The sequence below is a fragment of the Engraulis encrasicolus genome, chromosome 9, assembly GCF_034702125.1.
Source record: "Engraulis encrasicolus isolate BLACKSEA-1 chromosome 9, IST_EnEncr_1.0, whole genome shotgun sequence".
Classification (NCBI taxonomy): Eukaryota; Metazoa; Chordata; class Actinopteri; order Clupeiformes; family Engraulidae; genus Engraulis; species Engraulis encrasicolus.
Genome location: NC_085865.1, coordinates 53,656,467 through 53,674,634, shown reverse-complemented (window position 1 = coordinate 53,674,634; position 18,168 = coordinate 53,656,467). Strand labels below are relative to the sequence as shown.

The 18,168-nt window shown below is 43.3% G+C and overlaps 1 protein-coding gene across 1 annotated transcript; it reads left to right on the top strand.

Annotated features, from left to right (window-relative positions):
- The first annotated feature begins 335 nt into the window (after positions 1-335).
- adgrg2a (adhesion G protein-coupled receptor G2a) lies at positions 336-17,844 on the top strand. Its single transcript, XM_063207417.1, has 14 exons — positions 336-2,232; positions 2,485-2,761; positions 3,391-3,547; positions 4,213-4,401; positions 4,724-4,846; positions 5,033-5,078; positions 5,713-5,819; positions 6,775-6,899; positions 9,186-9,457; positions 12,983-13,082; positions 13,551-13,834; positions 15,207-15,308; positions 15,519-15,668; positions 15,871-17,844. The coding sequence occupies exons 1-14, from the start codon at positions 633-635 to the stop codon at positions 15,972-15,974; spliced, it is 3,636 nt and encodes a 1,211-aa protein (XP_063063487.1). The 5' UTR covers positions 336-632; the 3' UTR covers positions 15,975-17,844.
- Positions 17,845-18,168: the final 324 nt, after the last annotated feature.

Sequence of the window (18,168 nt, the reverse complement as noted above, 5' to 3'; positions counted from 1 at the left end):
AGATCTGCCAGGAACCTCTATGGCTGAGGAACACCAGTTTGCCATTGCCAACACCCAACCCCACTGATCCAGCAGACTTCAGCACTACAGCTACAAAGCCAACGACCACAGGCACATTTACCTCTGTTGAATCTACTACTACTACTCAATTTACTACCACTACTCAATCTACTATGCCTACTCAACCAACTAGCATTACTCCTGCTACGGTGCCTACTCAATCGATTACCACTACTCAGTCCATTACCACTAATCCATCTACTACTACCACTAACCAATCTGCTACTACTACTCCACCGATTACTTCATCATCATCATCATCATCATCATCATCATCATCATCATCATTATCATCATCCCTGCATGTCCCACAGACTAACGCTTCCACAGCATGGCAAAACAGCACTGAAGCCAACGCAACACATTTGCTTCCCAACAATACCACAACAGCACCCATTCACACAGATGTTAATGGCACAACAACAGCCATAACAACACCCAGCTATGCTGAACATAATGAGACTACGGTGCAGCAGAACAACACTGATTTCAACATCACAACACCGTCACCAAATGCTACCACGCCATTCAATCCCACCACAGATGTTCCTCAAGCCACTACACAGCCAAATATGTCAACACAACATTCTCTGATTAACTCTACGGAGGTATGGGAGAACGGGACTCCATTTAACACCACAACAACACCGTTAGCTTCTACTAACTCTACCACATCTTCAGCGTGGAGCAGTTCAAAATATCATACGTCAACATCATCGACACCAGTGAACTCAGCAGAAACTTACACAACAAATGGTTTCACTACAAATGGTACACACATGAATACGACTTACGCTCCTCTGAATTCAACACAAATGCCCACAGGAGTAAATGAATCCACAGACAACAGTACAAACATGGGCACGACTAACCCTCCTCTGAATTCAACACAGGCATACACAGGACTTAGTGGAAACAGTACATTCATTAACAGCACTGCTGCACCTGCAAACTCTACACAATATTCCACGCCATACGCTCATCTCAATTCAACACAGCCATACACAACCTTAAATGTCACCACACCAACGTCTACAACCATCAGTGAATCTACAGAAAACAGTACATACATTAACAGCACTGCTGCACCTGCAAATTCTACACAAAATTCCACGCCATACGCTCATCTCAATTCAACACAGCCATACACAACCTTAAATGTCACCACACCAACGTCTACCATCAGTGAATCTGCAGAAAACAGTACATACATTAACACGACTGCTGCACCTGCAAATTCAACAGAAAATTCCATGACATACGCTCCTCTCAACTCAACACAGCCATATACGACTGTTAATGACACCACACCACTATCAACAACCATCAATGAATCTACAGAAAACAGTACATACATCAACAGCACTGCTGCACCTGCAAATTCTACACAATATTCCACGTCATACGCGCATCTCAACTCGACTGTCAATGACACCACACAACCATATACTTCCATAAATGACACCACACCACTGTACACAACCATCAATGAAACCGCACAGAATAGCACACTAATGAACGTCACCGCTCAAGCTCTGCAATCTGCTACAACGCATTCTTCTCTGAATTTAACAGACGCCACCACCACAGCAGACGCGCTTCCGCCATCACCGTCTAGTAACACCACTATGAGTCCGCCGGTGAACTCAACAGAGTCTTTCACGCCTCTGCCGCCGTATCAAAACACTACTGTGGACTACAACGGGACAGTTACGACACCACCTGCGGCAACACCAGCGTCTCACAACACAAGCTCCTCGCCAACATCAGCGACGACGGTGGGGGTCAGTGCTGCCGTCACGGCAACCAATGGCTCCTCAAACATGACCAGCAGCATCACAGCACTTCCTGTTCTGAATCAAACGGTTTCCCAGGCAACTACACCTGAGCAGATGTTACCAACAATGCATCCCAGCAACGTCTCCATGTTTCCTGTTGCTCCAAACAGCACTGCCACCCCTACAACCAGCACAACCCCCAGACCAACAACTGGTGTTGTGATTGTCAATGGGACAACCACTGCAGTGGGCCCGGCACATCCTGACACCACAGTGGGACTAGAAACCAAATCAACCACAACCACCACAGCTACCACCGAGGCCACAAGGAACACAACTGAACCTCCAGGTCCTGTAAAACCGTCTTTGACGACAGCGACATCAGTCACTACAGGTACTGTAGAGTTTATTTGTGGCCACAAGTGTCACAGAAAAATACTTTTTACCTACTGTACAGAAACCTGCATCATGAAAAATTTCCAAAAATGTCAGAATCTGAAAAATTGTGTTGTGGGAATGAGGCTATGCCATGTGAGGGTTGCAAACGCCCTGGTTTGCAATTTCTTTTCACAAATCTAAAATGCGACATTGTGAAATCAGTTAGGCATTGATACTTGATACCGGTATTTCCACAATTACCTTACAGAGACCACAACAACAACAACAACAACAACAGTACCAACAACAGAAGCAGCAACAACTACAACCACGACCTCAAGCCCAGCCGAGCAGGCCAACCATCTGTTGAACCAGACCAAGGACGTGGCATCCATGAATGCCACCCAGATTGCGGAGCTGGTGAGCCAGCTTGAGAGTCTGCTGTCAGGCCCTAATGTGAGCCTGGAACTGGGGCGGCTGGTGTTGTCCTCCATCGGGAACCTCCTCAATGCCTCTGCTGGCTCTCTGCGGTCATCTTCAAGCAAGTACGTGCTGCTAACAGGGTTTACAATTGATGAAAATTAATACAAGTATTAATTGCAATTAATTAAACTACTCTATGCCTGTTCATTACATTACATTACATTACACTTAGTAGTTACAGGGTATTGGTCACAGTCCCTGGAGAAGTGTGGGGTTTGGTGCCGTGCTCAAGTCCATCTCAGGCATGGAGATGTGCAACCATCTGATCTAAATCCATGTCCTTAACCACTAGACCACGACTGGCCCTACGGTTTCTGTTGTCTTTCACGGTTATGAATTCCTGTATCTTACAAAGTAAAAAAGTACCCCATATACGTAGATACAGCCAAATGGGCACCTCATATATAAGTACGACTTAAGAGTTTTTTGGGAAACGCAGCCCAGGTTGATTAAAAATAAGACAAATAAAGGCAAAAGTTATGGTCAAGGTATGCTGAGTAATAATAAAATACTAAAATGGCAGAGAGTTAGACTAAAAGAGAATGGCATATAATCATAATGATCAGGGAACGTAAATGTGAAACAGGGAACGTAAACGTAAACCGGGGTGAGGAAAAACTCTCTTTTCTTTTGATTTGATATTTTGGGGGCAAATAACTCAGTGTAAAGAATAATTTATTTCCATCTCCAGGTTAATCAAGGCAGTGGATACTTTGGCTCTGAAGCTGGTGCTGGATAAGGAGAGTGTGACACTGGAGGCTAATTCATTGGTGCTGAGCGTCACAGAGATCGATGGCTCAACCTTTCAAGGAGGCTCCTTCCTCATCTCCAGCCAGTTAAACCAACGGGTACGCTGATAAACTTTACATTACATTTGGCAGATACTTTATCACTTTATCAAAGTGACTTACAATTGAGGACATAAAGTAATGATAGCATACAACCATTTACGTATACATACCCCTTTTGTTACTCGAGACTTACTTGATATAAATAGATGTAAATAGTCTTTAAAAAAGAGCAGATTCTTTATTAACTTCAACCTGAAACTGAATTAGGCTTCACAAGTAGCTCTGCTTGTGTATTTGTAGTATACCACCTGTACTTCAGATCTCATTAACAGGCTTGTCTTAACGGTCACCCATGTGATTTGTTAGAGATGCACCGATCAGCTCTTTTGTCGATCCCAGAAAGGACTGGAACCTTTCATAGTTTTTTTTTTTACAGACCATCAGTAATCCAATTATCTATATTGTCATTATGATATTTTCTAAATTGAAGAGACCAAGCATTATCACAACTTGCATAGGCCAATGTAATGTATGCATTTCAACTAGCTCCAGATGTAACCTTATAGTAAAACGAAAAAGTTGTGTGAGGAATTTAATATCTCGCGATCTGCTTTTTTGCCGATCACTTTGTGACGATTGGCAATCATGAAATTTTTGCCAATATCTGCCGATCATGATGGTGCATCTCTACAATTTGTTACAACCCTCCCATCTCACTCCAGAGCTCTGGAGCCAGTGTGAGGAGAGCACAAGGAAGCACAAGATCGTCCAACACGTCATCACTGCTAGATGAGGGTGAGCTTGGTCTGGTGACGCTGCCCTCCACACTGACGGAGAATCTCAGTGCCCAGCAAGTGAAGGCACTCTCCAGGCTCCAGTTCAACTTCTACTCCAAACCTACGTTCTTTCAGGTATGGAATACCCATTTCCAGATGTGTCAAAGGTAAAGTAAAAGTAAACTTATACGCTATAAATTCATAGTGTAAGTACAACACTAGCACATGGTGGGTCATCTGCTTTTACACTGCTTTTACACTTTTATTCAAAGCAACCTACAGTTATTTACAGGGTATTGGTTACATGCAGTCCCTATAGCAATGTGGGGTTAGGAGGAACCTTGCCCAAGGGCATTTCAGCCATGGATGGAGGTTAAGGGTGGGATTCGAACCTACAACAGTCTGCTCTTAGATCCACTTGCCTAACCATTAGGCCACGGCTACTTTTCTTTCACAGGACTCGTCTCTGGACCAGAGCGTACTCAACAGCAACATCCTGAGTGCCAGCGCGTCCAACCTGTCCATCAGAGGCCTCAGAGATGATGTGGAGATTGTGCTTAGGAACAACCAGCCCATACAGGTACCGTATGGCCACCTTAGTGCACTAAGGTTTCGTGTGTGTGTGTGTGTGTGTGTGTGTGTGTGTGTGTGTGTGTGTGTGTGTGTGTGTGTGTGTGTGTGTGTGTGTGTGTGTGTGTGTGTGTGTGTGTGTGTGTGTGTGTGTGTGTGTTATATTAAAGCCATTTTTATCTTGTCTCCTCCACAGGAAAATGTCACAGCTGTCTGTGTGTTCTGGGACTTCGACCAAAACGGTACCAGTATGCTTCCATATTTTCCAACGACTTCCAACGTTCATATTATCATTTTTGTCAAATATAAATAATAAGAAAAATAGTGGAGTATGCTAATGCACTATTTTGCTATTCTGATATAATGTGCTATTCCCACATGCCCTCAAAATTATGTAATAACATGACTGCCCGTCCCTGTAGAGTAAGGAAGAGTTTGTGTTATTTCTTATTTCTACTTGTAAATTTAACGTTGGAGGGTGTGAATCCAAATCAACCAGCAAAGGCATTCAAATGAGAGATCTCTTTAGAGATTCATTGAACACTTGTGTCACCCCCTTGCCTACAGAGTAAAAAATGGGGTGTCAAAATTCCAGAGTAAACTTATATAACTCCAGATGGAGTATTTACAACATTGTGGAGAGTCAAAACACTCTAACAGTGGAGTCAAAAGTCAGTGTAAAAATTTGCAGACGGCCAGCATCATTTCAATTCAATAGCAAGACGATTACCTGCCCATTCTGCTCCAGGTGCCACCAGTGCTCTATTTTTTTCACATTCCAGTGTTGATATTTGAGTGGTACCAAATGTTATCTGAAATGGAGTTGATTTGGACTAACTTGGAGTTAAAATAACACTGGTGTTTTTCACTGTGTAGATGGCTCCGGAGGATGGAGCTCGAAGGGGTGTTTTGTGAAGAACGCGTCCACACAGAACGAGACCATCTGCAGCTGCAACCATCTCACCAGCTTTGCAGTCCTGATGGTACAGTGCACTCTCTAATCTAATCCGCTACTAAACTACATTACAGCAGCCTCTTCAACAGCCGCACTAACCTTTTATGGATTAGAGGGACAAAACTGGGTAAAAACACAAAGTAAAATGTGGGGCGAAAAGAATAACAATAACAACAGCAGGAAACGTAATGTGCCGTCAATGTAGTCGAGTAAGCAGATGATCCCTTGTGAAACACTGTCAGTCGGGCACTCTGGTTTTACTCTATGTACTCTGTTGAAGATTATGTTCATTACCCTTAATATCAACAAATCACTTCAACAACACATTAGCAAATATAGAACATTGTTTACATTACATTCTAATACTGTAGCTTTGTTAACAAAGGCCAACGATGTTACAAAACTCTTTCGTAATCATTGGTGTGTGATAAAACATATATTCAGTTCATGGTCATATCTGTGACCCCATATCTGTGAATACATTCCATTATCCTTACTCCGGACTTCGGCCTGTGCCTTTGGTCTCGTGCTTCACTGATGCCTCGCCTCCGTGGAGAAAACGATTAAGTCAGCCTAGCCACAACAAGTTTTGGGAGACTTTACCCTATTCAACATCCCAATTGCAAATGAGAAAATCACCTTTGAACTGCACTTTTGCGAGATATTGAATTAAACTTAGTCTTGTGACGTCATCATGAGACCACAATCACAAGGGAGGACATGAGTTAGGATAATGGAGAGAGCCCATTGTGCTCTCCTCCCTGTGCTCTAGGATGTGTCCAGAGAGCGCATCACAGACCCGCTCCAGGCCAGCATCCTGTCGTGATTTTTAATTTGATGTTGTATATGATTGTGTTCTCCTGCCCGCGCTCTAGGATGTGTCCAGAGAGCGCATCACAGACCCGCTCCAGGCCAGCATCCTGTCGTGATTTTTAATTTGATGTTGTATATGATTGTGTTCTCCTGCCTTCCCCGTGCTGTAGGATCTGTCCAGAGAGGGCATCACAGACCCTCTCCAGGCCCGCATCCTGTCCTTCATCACCTTCATCGGCTGCGGGATCTCCGCCATCTTCCTCGCCGTCACCCTCCTCACCTACATCTCTTTCGAGTAAGTCATGTACCGTAGATATTGAGGAGGCAAATGGTGTTACTTGCTGCATCCTTTGGGAGCAGGGTAACTGACAACCCTTGTTCAGAAAGTAGAAACCCTGCCACATATTTGCTTCAGCAAATTTAATGAACCAGTTGATCCTAATTCACATGTGGGAGCACAGTCAGAAGGACTCTTACTTTATCAGTCCAGTTTTTCCACCGCTGTTTGGGAGTATTAAAGTATGGCTGTGTGGTGCCTCCCCTCTGGTCCACAACATATATTGTGCTGCTGGTGGGAGGGGTATGAAGGCCATCAGGTCCTTGAAAATATGAATCCCAGTGGAATGAGAAACCATGTGAAGAAATCATGTGACCTTATTCATAGGGTCAAATATTTCATGCCCTCTGCCTGATTTAAGTTCAATGCCCACCAACTTGTTTCATATCACCTGACATGTACCCACGCTAGACCCGTCAAATTTAACTGTGTGTCCACCCCAAAGCTGGGCGTTCATATTTATAATACTTATCCACACTATACTCGCCATATTTAACTCGTGTCTACCCCCAGCCTACGTACATGTATGCACCTCTGTATGCAGCATAGCTACCATGCAGTATTTACAATAGCTACTGTATGTGTTTTCTGACCTTCCAAAGGAAAATGTGACATTGCATCCCCACCAAGATGCTAATCCACTGGTGTCTTTGTGCGCCCTACACCCACAATGGCCTATTCTTGTAGCCTAGAAATCTAGACGCCCCTAGCGACCGTACGGGTCTGGCTCGCTAGGCTACTATTCTTCATCTTTCATACGTAATGTACTGTAATGTAATGTAATTAAATGTTAGATGTAATTAACATTCAGATACAGCTGTGCCTTTTGCACTTGTACAACTGCCATATTTTACGGCGTGTCTACACCCAAAACTATACCTCTATACACGTACTCACCCTATAGATACCACATTTAATATTCCTCCCAAAAGGAAAAACCATTGCGACATCAAAATTCTGATATTCTGAGTTACGGTATCCATCTCATACATACATATTACATTAGTTAATAATTGAAGAGCTCTTTTCCAAAACGCTATATCCACTATTTTTGACTTTTTGCATTTTAATATTGGAATTGACTGATAAGTAGTCCTATCATCTATGTGTGAATTCTTGCCATTCAAATGTTTTGAGAACATGCTTTTTAAACCTCTATAAAATGCATTTTGTGATGCAATTCAATGGAATGCCCAATACAAAAATGTCAATTACCCAACATTCTATAAAATGGATATATCTCATTTTGGAAAAGAGCTCTTCAATTATTAATAATTAGTTAATAATTAATAATTAGTTAAATTGTCAAAAGGAGAATCCAAGATCTTGATACAGTATGCCTTTATGCTGTGTCTTTGTGCACAAATGCATACCCAAGCTGTGCCTATGTAAACATATGCACCCTTTAGCTGCTATATTTAGAAAGGAATATCCACTGCAACATCCCGGCCGTGGCCCTGATCCAGCTATGTCTGGCGCTGTCCCACGACTATCATCCCCCATCACATCTTCTGCATCTGTAATGTGCTGTATTGTAATGTAATTAAATGTTATGTAATACTAATATACTGTATCTATCCCCCAAAAGGAAAATCTGTCGCAACATCCCGGCAGGATGTCAGGATGACAAACTTATCCACCCCTTTGCATGCACTATACACGCACCATGGCCACTGTATTTAACAACTGCATGTGTCTGACCTCTCTCAAAGGACAGCCCAGCAAGGATTATGATACAGATGTGAATTTATGAACTTATCCACTTGTGCTTACCTAGTGTATACCTGTCATATTAAACCATTTTTACCCCTACCCCGAAAAAAAAATCAGTCCGGACATCCCAGCCAAGATCCTTATCCAGTTGTGGCTAGTGTTGCTGCTGCTCAACCTGACCTTCCTACTTTATTGTTGAAAAATAAAAAATATAGTTTAAAGAAAATAGTTACATTTAACTATGTGTCTATGCCCCTTTCAAAAAGACAATCGGTCAGAACATCCCTGCCAAAATCCTGATCCAGATGTGCTACACCCCAACCAGGACTGTGTGTTGTTTGTTGATGTTGTGTTAAATAATGTGTGTAATGTATGTGAAAAATAATGTGTCTTTGTCTCTCCCCAAAAGGAAAATCCGTAGGGACATCTCTGCCAAGATCATTATCCAGCTGTTCTTAAATGCACTTGTTAAGGTAGTTAAATCATGTTAAGGTAGTTAAATTTAACTTTGTGTCTCCCTCCCCAAAAAAGGAAAATCCGTCGGGACATCCCTGCCAAGATCCTGATCCAGCTGTGCCTGGCTCTGCTACTCCTCAACCTGACCTTCCTGCTGGACTCGTGGCTGGCGCTGTACCGGGACGCGGTGGGCCTCTGCATCAGCACCGCCTGGTTCCTGCACTACTTCCTGCTGGCCTCCTTCACCTGGATGGGCCTGGAGGCCCTGCACATGTACCTGGCCATCGTCAAGGTCTTCAACAGCTACATGTCCCGATACATGCTCAAGTTCTCCCTCATGGGCTGGGGTCAGTAATAATAATGTGTATTAAAACCATTGACAGTAAATAGAATGGACGCCAAATCAACGCTATTTGCCATTCAACGCTTTGAAGCCAGATTTGGGAACATTCCAACTTACATTCCACCTTAGCAACGCCAAACGCAGGTGCTGATTGGACAACAACAAGACTTCTAACGGTCAATCAAACAATGTTCTGATGCTCATTGGTCAATTTAACTTTTAATATCTCTCTAAAACAAAACATCACCACAAAAAAATCACCACCCTGGTAAGTTGGAGAGCAAGGGGACCTACTAGTTGAGCGAAAAATTATCCCCCTGGAGTGGCATTTAAGGGAGATACAGGGTTTTATGTCTCTCATAGGAATGAATGGGATTTGGCCATTTTTTGGTCTTTTTGGGTCCAACCTTGGCTCCAACTTGGCTTCAACAATGAAATAGAATTTTGGCCTCCATTCTATTTACTCTCAATGATAAAACCTAATTACATCGCACAAAAACGAGACAAAAAAAATGAAAACACTTAAATCCTTTTTTTTCTTTTTAGTTGCCATGCTTCCGTTCTAAAGACCTTCAGTAAGACTGGCAGTAATAATAGTAAAATAATAATATGTGGGGCAACCGTGGCTTAGAGGTTAGAGAGTTGGTCTTTCAATCTAGGGGTTGCAGGTCCTCCCCCTACATCTCCATCCATAGCTGAAGTGCCCTTGAGCAAGGCACCTAAGCCCACATTGCTCCAGGGCCTGTAACCAATACCCTGTAAAATAATAGCTGTAAGTCGCTTAGAATAAATGAAAGCGTCAGCTAAGTGCAATGTAATGTAATGTAATATTACTATTGCCACACAACACCCACTGTACATGTCGTGATACATGCTCAAGTTCTCACTCATGGGCTGGGGTCAGTGCAGTGCATTTCAGTAGAGTCCTATTTATTGCTCTAGTCCATATGCCCATAGTCAAGGTCTTCAACCGCTACATGTCTCGATACATGCCCTCACTGGGGTTAGTACAGTGGATTTTAGTACAGTCTTTCTCTTTTCTATTACTGTTACTATTACTATTAATACACAGCAGCTACTGTACATGTCCGGATACCTACATCAGTGGTTTTATACTATTAGCTACATGTCCCGATACATGTTTAAAGCAACCCTCTGGGTTGAAAAAGCGTGAAAGCCCATTGGGAAACTCCAACTCCCATTGTCATTGTGACACAGCACTCCACAGCACACAAGTGAACACTGCACACTGCACACAACGAAATTGCATTTATGCCTCACCCGTGCAAGGGGGCAGCCCTCAGTGGCGCCCCATGGGGAGCAGTGCGGTGGGACGGTACCATGCTCAGGGTACCTCAGTCATGGAGGAGGATGGGGGAGAGCACTGGTTGATTACTCCCCCCACCAACCTGGCGGGTCGGGAGTTGAACCGGCAACCTCTGGGATGCAAGTCTGACGCCCTAACCGCTCACCCATGACTGGTTGGACCCTATATCCTAGATTGTCAGACTCTTACAGACATGGGCAGATTTTTTTTTTGATAATCCAAGCAGTCCTCCAAAGGTGGGTGGTGCTAGGCTAGCGCAAGTGAACGGCTATTGATAGCCTCTCACTAAAACGGTATTATACCCAGTCCACAAAGCACAAGAATGACATGAATTATTATGCCAGACTTTCAATGTAAGTCTCTGTGTTGTTGATAGAATACCGACTGAAATGAAACAAACCTTGTATGAAATGAATTGTCTCAGGTTGAGGGACCATTTTCTCAGCCGCTGTGGAATTTGATGTTACTCTAATAAGATGTAATGTAACCAACTGATTTCAACAGGGAATTCTTGATATCAGACCTGGACAAACTAGGTTTTAGCACCTCCCTCTGCAACTGGCTGCTGGACTTCCTGATGCAAAGACCACAAGCAGTACGGGTAGGGAACAACACCTCAAGCACCCTGACCCTGAGCACGGGGGCTCCGCAAGGTCGTGTTCTCAGCCCCCTGCTATTCATGCTGCTGACATACGACTGCACAACGACCCACAGCACTAACCATCTAGTGAAGTTTGCGGATGATACAACACTGGTGGGCCTCATCACCAAGGGCGATGAGACTCACTACAGAGAAGAAGTAGACCTGCTGGCCAGATGGTGCAAAGACAACAACCTCCTGCTGAATGTCAACAAGACCAAGGAGATTGTTGTCAACTTCCAAAGGGTCCAAAAACAACTGCCACCACTGACCATCGACGGCGATGCTGTGGAGAGAGTGAGCAGCACCAAGTTCCTTGGAGTGCACATCAGCAACGACCTCTCTTGGACCATCAACACTACATCACTGGCGAAGAAGGCCCATCAGCGTCTCTACTTCCTGCGCAAACTAAAGAAGGCAAGTGCTACACCCTCCATCATGACAACATTCTACAGAGGAACCATAGAGAGCGTCGTGTCCAACTGCATCACAGCGTGGGGAGGAAGCTGCACGGAGAAAAACAGGAAGACACTCCAGCGTGTTGTGAACACAGCGAAGAAGATCATTGGAGTACCACTCCCCTCCCTGCAGGACATTTATACCACCCGCCTCACCCACAAAGCACTGATAATTATTGGACACAAGCCACCCTGCACACAAACTGTTCAGCTCCTGCCCTCTGGAAAGAGGTACAGGCGCCTCCGTTTCCGTACCACCAGGCTGAACACTCAACCCACTCTCCCTCCACTGTCAGCCTCTAGCCAGCAAGGCCACTGACAACCCCCCCCCCCCCCCATCCCCCACCACCATATCTGCGACTGAACATTCCACCTGCACTACTATACTTGTGACTGAACTTTCAACCTGCACTAACTCAAAACATGCACACACACACACACACACACACACACACACACATACACAAGCACACAAGCACACTGCACTTTCTGCACTAAACCCAAACATACACACTGACACAAACTGACACACACACACACAGACACACACAGACCACACACAGACGCACACCTGCACCTTAAACACATACACACACACACACACACACACACACACACACACACACACACACACACACACACACACACACACACACACACACACACACACACACATTGCTGCTGGTGTACTTGACAGACCTTTTTAATATTTATTTTTCTTCAAAATGCTACTATTACCATGTCAGAACGCTATAAAGGACTTTTTTAGGAAAAGCACAAAAGCACAACAATACCTCTTAATGTATGTCCTCTACAAGTCTTCTGTTGTCCAGTCTTGCACTTTAAATGTCTGTATGAGCACTGTCTATGTCCACACTGTCTTAAGTCCATGTATAAGTACTGTCTATGTCTATACTGTCTATGTCCTTACCTAAATTAGTCTATGTCTGTATGGGAAAGCAAGAAATGTAATTTCAAATTATTTGTATGACCAGTGCATGTAAAGAAATTGACAGTAAAACCTACTTGACTTGACTTGACTAAGGTAAGAAGATTGAGTTGTCATTGTATTGATTTTCCAAATTCTTTTATGTTTTATTTCAGGCATTCCTCTTCCTGTTGTCATCATCATCATCGCGGTGGATAAGGACAATTATGGCCTTGTCACCTATGGCAGATACACAGATGGGACCACAGATGATTTGTAAGTAACCAGGCAGTCAAATTAAGTGGTGGTGCACACATCCAAGACGAAGGTACAGGACCAAAAAAGTAAAAACTATGAACATAAAGATGAATGTCCGCACACTGCTCCCGTTGCTTTTTTTATTTCAAGTGAACGCTTTCAAGCTAATCAAGAGCGATTGAAATTTTAAAAAAGCAACAGGAGCAATGTGCGGACATTCATCTTTAAGTAACCAGGCAAGGCATGTTTTTTTTTCTCTACACATTTCACATCCAGATCGTTATAATTGCTATGTCTCAAATGAAGTGCACTGATGTTTAATGCTGGTGGCTGTGGAGTGACGTGGTATAAGTGGCGTTCTTCTGCCTGGTGTTTGTGCTGATCCTGGCTATGTTCATAGTGATGACAATAATGATGAAGAAGCTGATGATGATGATGATAACATACGCATATGTATACTATATTACATTCTGTGTATATCCATAGCTGCTGGCTGCGTAATGACGTGGCCTTCTACGTGGGCGTGGTAGCGTTCTTCTGCCTGGTCTTCGTGCTGAACCTGGCCATGTTCATAGTGGTCATGGTGCAGCTGCACCGCGTCAAGCGGCAGAACCCGCACAACAACCAGTACCGTTCCGGGCTGCACGACCTGCGCAGCGTGGCTGGACTCACCTTCCTCCTGGGCCTCACCTGGGGCTTCGCCTTCTTCGCCTGGGGGCCCGTCAGCATAGCCTTCAGTTACCTCTTCGCCATCTTCAACTCATTACAAGGTACTGGTAGGCTTCCACTATTAATGATAGTCAGCTAGTCAGTACACCTTTCATGTACCTCAGTGGGTTTTCTTTTAACAAACGCCCCCCCTTGACCTCATCATAAGCCTCCCAACGCCCCCTTGACCTCATCATAAGCCAGCCAATGGCCCCTTGACCTCATAATAAGCCTGCCAACGCCTCCAAGATCTCATCATAAGCCTGCCAGCACCCCCCTTAGTATTACAAAATAAAATGGACTACAGTAATTCCCCCCAATAACAACTGACAGGGGCAGACATGGCTCAATGGCTAGACTAGAGCACTGGCCTTTAGATCAGAGGGTTGCAGGTTGAAATCCCGCCCTTACCAGGATCTTCATCCATGGCTGAAATACCCTTGAGCAAGGCACCTAACTCCACAGTGCTCCAGAGCCTGTAATCAGTTTCATGTGCCATCTTCATTTTTTGTCTTAACCTAACCCTACCCCTAAACCTTGTACTACCCCAGTCCCAAATAGAATGCCCTAGCTGGCACTAGGAAGCATGACCACATCACTCCATTTTTACATAGGTCAGGCCCCTTGCTACATTTTAGACAGGCTGTGACACCACTCGGCACCCAGGCCCCTCAGATCCATTAGCAAAGGCCTCTTTACATACACTACATTAAAGGCATCCGAGCCTTTGCTGTGGCAGCTCCACACCTCTGGAATGATTTACCCCCTGACATCAGACATGCTCCCACTATTACTACTTGCCTCTTAGTTCGTAGCTTTCTGCCTTTTAACACCTTTTATTTGTCTTACTTTTTAACACTTAACATCAATTTTAATTGTTTTATTCATCTATTGGAATGCTTTCTGCTGCTAAAATGCTTTATTATGCTGCTTAAATGCTTTACTGTTTTTCCTTTTTGTTTTAGTTAGACACTGTACAACACTTAGGTCAGTTTTTCACTGTTAATAAAACTTACTTACTTACTTATCAACTCAAAAGTAACATCATTCCCCAAATCAAACTAAATCCCTACCTCTCCATTTTCAAGGGAAGTTGGCATCTGTGTCTTCGATCAGTATTAAGATTTGTCTCCTGTTGTAGAAGCTTTCCTTAAAAATAAGGCAAAATGTATTTAGTTGGAAAGAATCAAACCATATACATGTTATTTTGGACTTTTGGACAGATGATTTCCTTCAATCTTTATGGAATGTCAGTGAGATACTGTACTTCAACCAGAGACAGTCCATTCTGAATTAAAAGAATCTTTGCTTCAACCTGACAGCAAATGACAGGGGCATTGTTTATTTGACTGAGACTGCAGCATACTGTAGGCCCTACAGTGTAGGGTTTGCGGTTCTTCACTTTTCATTACGCATCCTCTTTGTTTCTGTCAGGTTTCTTCATATTTGTCTTCCACTGCGCAATGAAAGACAATGTCCGCAGGCAATGGAGGATATATCTCTGCTGTGGCAGCTTACGACTGGCTGAGAATTCAGGTAACCAACACACGCACGCATGCAGGCACGCGCACACACACACACACACACACAAACACACACACACACACACACACACACACACACACACACACACACACACACACACACACACACACACACACACACCCTAGTGAACTTTTGTTCAGTTAAAAAGCTACTTGCTGCATCGTTAAGACTCGGCTGCCCTTTGCTTGCTTGCGTATACAGACTGGAGTCGAACGGCCACACAGAACAACACAAAGAAGTCGTCCCTGGCAACCACCTCCTCCGTCCACTCCTCCAACTCGGCACTCACCCACAGAGCCTCCCGGAACTCCTCCGTCGCCGATGACGCTCAAGAACATTCCAACGGAATCCGTGAGTAACAAAGTATCTATCGGTCTCTCTGTATGTATGTATTTTATGACTCTTTTGATCCCATTTATTTCCTTCTTCAACTCAAAGGTAAACATACTTTATGATAGACTCATTTCATGGTATCTACTGCACGTATAAAACAATTGTACGCACAATAACATAGTAATAACATAAATAACAATAACATTATTTATGTGTATAGGCTCCCCATTTGATGACACCATGATCACAGCTCTGGAGGACGCCAATGGGGATGTGATTCTAAACGAGATGAACAATCACAACAGTTCCAGGAGACTGCAGTGAGGATGATGATGAGGAACACAAATGGCCTGGTCAGGGTTGCCAGATATGACTGATGACTTCCAGCCCAAAAAATGCTCAAGACCCACCTGTAGGCACGAAATCCCGCCCATTTTGAAAACATTTTTTGGATTTCTATGACCATATATCATCAAAAAAAACCTTTGCCCGGCACCATCTTTTACCCACAGATTGTCATCCTAAACAGCCTAATGGGGCAGGAAACCACCCAATCTGGCAACACTGAGCTTTATACTGAGGCCCACTCTCTGGCTAAAAACTTGAACTTTGACCTTTATTATTATTATTATTATTATTCTCCTAATTTACTGTAGGAGCTTTCAACCTTGTAAATCTCGTTAAAATATGAAGTGTTATATATTACGGAATGAAGTTTTATGAACATGAAGGAGAACTGAGTGAATGAAGTGAGTTGGACCAACTAACTTGACTCTTTGCTGCCTGAAACGTCTGTCTCTGCAGTCAGTGATGGTTACATAAGAGACCGGTTCGGTTCCAACACTGAAGTTTCTCGCTCAGTGGGAGCTTGAGATCCCACCAACACACACATTTCCCACTAGGCAATGCAAAGGAACAGTATTATCGTCTAGACTACACTACACCACACAGAAGCCTGAATATCCGACCTTCAAATCCCTGGAGCCTTCACTGTCCCCCATCAGTGACTGGAGTCCACCCACGGGGGCCCTGAAGGTCTTTGTAGGAAGTCAGGATAAGGAAGTCAAAAATATGTCACGTTAGCTGCTACTACTGTACAGCCACTCACCCCCTGACACTCATTCCATTGGGAACTCTGAAGGCCAATTGGATGTGTTGATGTCTGTTTTATGGTTCACCAAGTGACTATAGTCCAGTCAGTCAGGGTTTGGCCACTGACCAATTTTAGGTAGGATAAGACCATAGATAGAACATATGTTATTTTGGATACAACTGGGCTCTATAGTATCTATGGAATAGGGAAGTCTGAAATATCCTAGCAGGCAACCACTAACTAGGATATGAGTGCTCAGGCTTATATAGATGAGTTGCCTTTTCATATAACAGTTACAATCTGCCACAGCAATTCTCTGCTAATCTCTGGAATCAATTCTCTCTGACATCAGTGTGCGTTGTTTTGACCTAATGATTGATCCAATAGACCTTAATACATTGCAGAGCACAGATCACTGTTTAAATGTTTTTTCATGCATATATTAATACTTTTGGATTGAATAAAATATAAAGGTCTGGTCAAGTACATTACAATGGTGAATGTCAAATGATGGCACCATGTGGAAGAAATGGTAATAGTGCAAACAAAGGGATTGTATCGCATTCTAATTTCACAACGAAGGTACTTCTCGACGGGTTGCCATCCATTGCCTGAAGTGACTGCTGTTTAAAGCACCACTATACTCTTGTGTCCGATGCTTGCTACAACTAATTCTACATCTGAATACTGCTACTAGACATTATGCTATCAGAAATCAATGGCAGTCAGATCTACCCTAAACACCATGTTCTTATTGGTTATTGTATATGTAGGTATGAAACGTATATAAATCCTGTTGTTGTATATTTATTTTGCAAGAGCACTTGTAGATCAACCTTGTGATTTCTTATCTGTGACTTTTCTTCAAATGTGTGTGTTTTTGTTACATTTCGATAAATGTAGTTTTTTTATATTCAACTAGGAAATAGTAATATATTTTTATATTAAGAGTGGAAGACACTGTGTAGATGTAGATTTTAGCCTAATTTCCATTAAGATAATCAAAACTCTGTCTGTACTTTTGATAAATAGATTTATTTCTTAAACTTTCAAGCAACAGCATACTATATGTAAATATCAGGAGAAATCCATTCTTCTTAACAATAAAAATAAAAAATCTCAAAGCTTGAAATTGGTGTGTGTGTGTGTGTGTGTGTACGGGGGGGGTTGTATGTGCCTGTATTGTTGTGGGTGTGGATGTGTGTCTTTATGCGTGCATATGCATTGTTGGTCCTACAGTTATTCCATATCCATAAACAGGCTTCTCACTGTATTTATGACAGTGTAAAAGCACTAGCAAATTTGCAGACGTGTTCAAAAGTAAACAGACATTGTGTCCACGTTGTCCATGTGTGTGTGTGTGTGTGTGTGTGTGTGTGTGTGTGTGTGTGTGTGTGTGTGTGTGTGTGTGTGTGTGTGTGTGTG

Bases quoted from the DNA above. Each gene is read 5' to 3' on its own strand.
- adgrg2a (XM_063207417.1), top strand. From the start codon at position 633: ATGTCAACACAACATTCTCTGATTAACTCTACGGAGGTATGGGAGAAC. The intron at 13,835-15,206 runs GTACTGGTAGGC...TGTTTCTGTCAG, and splicing joins CATCTTCAACTCATTACAAG to GTTTCTTCATATTTGTCTTC. The intron at 15,669-15,870 runs GTGAGTAACAAA...TTATGTGTATAG, and splicing joins AGAACATTCCAACGGAATCC to GCTCCCCATTTGATGACACC.